This window comes from Bombus impatiens, unplaced genomic scaffold (genome assembly GCF_000188095.3).
Source record: "Bombus impatiens unplaced genomic scaffold, BIMP_2.2 scf_1587, whole genome shotgun sequence".
NCBI lineage: Eukaryota > Metazoa > Arthropoda > Insecta > Hymenoptera > Apidae > Bombus > Bombus impatiens.
The window spans coordinates 59,228-62,171 of NT_178006.1; the positions used below are offsets into that span (position 1 = coordinate 59,228).

The following is a 2,944-nucleotide window of genomic DNA, read 5'->3' on the forward strand; positions in this document are numbered from 1 at the left end:
CCCCCCTCGTACGCGCGTGCGCACGCGCACACACACACACACACACACACACAATCAATTAATTTGTCAAGTAATTAATTTGTTAATTTTAACAATTAATTTGGAGAAACCGTTAAAGGAGAACTCTTTCAAACGAAGAAAGGTATAACGCGACCATTATTTTCATCATCACATAATTTTCAATGATAAGAACCGAGAAGTATTCTATTTTGTTGACTACATTGACCACTTGCGTTTCACGAGAAGCAGAAGCGTAAAAAAACTCACCGATGCAGATGAAGAGCGTCGCGAAGAGAATCGGCGGGAAAGCTCTCGAGAAGGAAAACATTCTGCTGCCGGTGGTTGGAGCTTGTACTGCGAGAACTGAGAATAAGTCCGTCAGTTTGGACCGATGATACTTGCGAAAGCCAGGAGCCGCCCAGGAGCGATATAGAAACTACAAGGCACTTGATCCAGCGACTTCGTCTCTTGAAAACCTCTCTTCGATCTTCGATGATCAATCCGTTCGATTCGATCCGTTCGCGATCAGCCTGCAGACCAAAATTCTGTTTTCTCTTAATACAAGACGATCACTGACAATCTTTAGATCGGGGATCCAATCGCGATCCTCCGTGTGTCTCTTCTTGTTTTCCGATCCTATGCCTCTCTTTTCCCAAATTCTTCTATTCCTTACTTTTGATCTTATCTTAGGATTTGTTTAACTGGCTTCGTGTATTGTTTGTTCTCCGTTTGTTCGGATAAAAATTTATTCGATTGAAGACGATTTTTGTTTGGAGGCACTGAAGGGTTACACGAAATCACGAGTGGCCGCTTTTTGATTGCTGGGCCACGAAAGAGCGCGTCCTAACGCGTACGACTGGTGAGGCGCCGCCGTCGGACTGACTTTCTCCGTTACGTTACGCTGCAGTAGTGGCGCCGCGACGCGCCGCGCCGCGTCGTCGCGCGCGCTTATCTTCTCGCACCTCTGTGCCCTCCACCATTTTCCTTTGCACACATCTATGTATGTTCATGTGTTTCTGTGTGGCCTGTGCATACGACCGCTATAAAATTCGGCCTGTTCCCTTTCGCTGGCCTCTTTTGTAATTTGCGCAAGCTGGCCACTTTAGCTTCCGGATTATCGTTCGATAAACAAATTCGATAAAACAATTCACAATTTACGTTCGAGTTCGCACGATCTGTTATCTACGATTTTAACTTTCTTTACTTTAACGCAATTTTGCTTCGAATTCACTTCTAGTTCAGAATCTTCGTGCTATCAGATTTTCTTCATCACATAAAAGCATATACGTACTACGAGATGATACGAAATTTGATATACTTCAACTTAATTGCACACTACCACACGCTATTTTACCTACATTATTCTAGGCTGCCATATACATACGTATGTACTGTAATGTCGACAATAAAAAGTACGCAGCCGCTTAATATATAAACTTAGTATATATGTATAAGTTTTATTAATTTTTGAGAAAACAAGAAGCTAAAATACTAATTTTTAGATATTCTTTCAAAAATTCTAATCAACGTATCTATTCGATCGTATAGCATAATTTCAAATTCTCAAAGCCTTTCAATTTCAATGCATTACAAACACTGTATTTATATAATAGTTGTTAAAAATTCAATATCGATAGCGTAATACTTTAACTTTAGTTTCGTGGCGTTTTATCCGGTGAACTTTTTTAATTATCATTTTATCGGTCACCTCCAGTTTCCTAGTTATCAGTTTTGCTCAGCGCCCCGTTAAACCTTTCTTTCGTTTATCCGCGTGTCGTCGCAGAAATTTGTGAAACAATCGCAGCTGTGTCAAAGGTAATCCTAATATTCGCAACCCGAAATTCATCGTTCACATCGTTTCTTGTCAACTTGTTAAATGTGGCAATAGTTCAATTACAATCGCGCCATCGATCAATTTCCTTGACGTTCCACTATCAAATTTTCAACCCATTTTCTGTGCATTGTTTATCGTTACTACGCCTATACGGATCAATAGAACGAAGAGAGTAGTAGAAAATGTTATGAGCAATTTCATTTATTTCATAAATATTTTTCTAACGAAACTTCAAAAATTCAACGTTTATTTCGTCATAGTTTGAAAGTTTTACGTAAGAATCTGCTTAACTTCAAGAATTGTACAAAAATGAGATAGTATATAATAGTAAATCGCTAATAAATACGGAATTATATATTGAAAACTTTCAGACATATGAAAACACTTTACGCACACACAATGAATAAAATAATCAAATAAAATAACAAATAATAATATTAAGCAAGATGGATTGCAAATGTTCATGCATTTATAAATTATTAAATGTAGAAAATATTTATCCGCGATAACTATTGCAGTAAAAATGCTGTTTGTGGGATTCACCTCCAATCACTTCAACTTTATTTGGTAATACAATTTTATTTTAGCAAAAATCCTGCAATTTGCAGTAACCGAGTATCGTACCAACTAACATCCGCTCGATGCGTCTCTACTTGCTAGTACTGCTGTTGATCGAATGCCCCAACTTCAATTCCGTTTTCCAAGCATCTGCCTGGATTCGCCGCCTTTATCTCGCCTTTATCTCGCCTTGCCCGGTCCAAACAACTATCGGCAGAAGTGTAATGCAATCCGTTCATCTAATTAACGACAGTTGCAGTCGCTTTTACCTCGTATGTGTACATCATCAAGATCACCCTGCTTAGTGGCCTTCGCAAGATTTTAGCCGTATTTGAACAGTGGTTGTTTCTTCAGCGACGTTTAATTTCCCTGGTTAACTTTCTCGTGAATATTTACCGTTTACATCATATCCAGTTGCATCATCGTTATCGGGCGTGCATTCATTTAACAGCTATCGGTAACGTGTATACATCGCGCATGCCTATGCTCTATGTATTATACGCGGGTGTAACGTCAATTCACATCAGAGACCAGGCCACACACCACGGACAG

At 39.2% G+C, this 2,944-nt stretch overlaps 1 protein-coding gene across 1 annotated transcript in view; it reads right to left on the reverse strand.

Annotated features, from left to right (window-relative positions):
- LOC117152425 overlaps positions 1–1,408 on the reverse strand; it is a 49,076-nt gene extending 47,668 nt beyond the window's left edge. The window contains exon 1 of the mRNA XM_033324190.1: positions 268–1,408. Coding sequence (XP_033180081.1) covers positions 268–328 — 61 coding nt within the window. The 5' untranslated portion in view covers positions 329–1,408. The remainder of the gene's footprint in view (positions 1–267) is intronic.
- Positions 1,409–2,944: the final 1,536 nt, after the last annotated feature.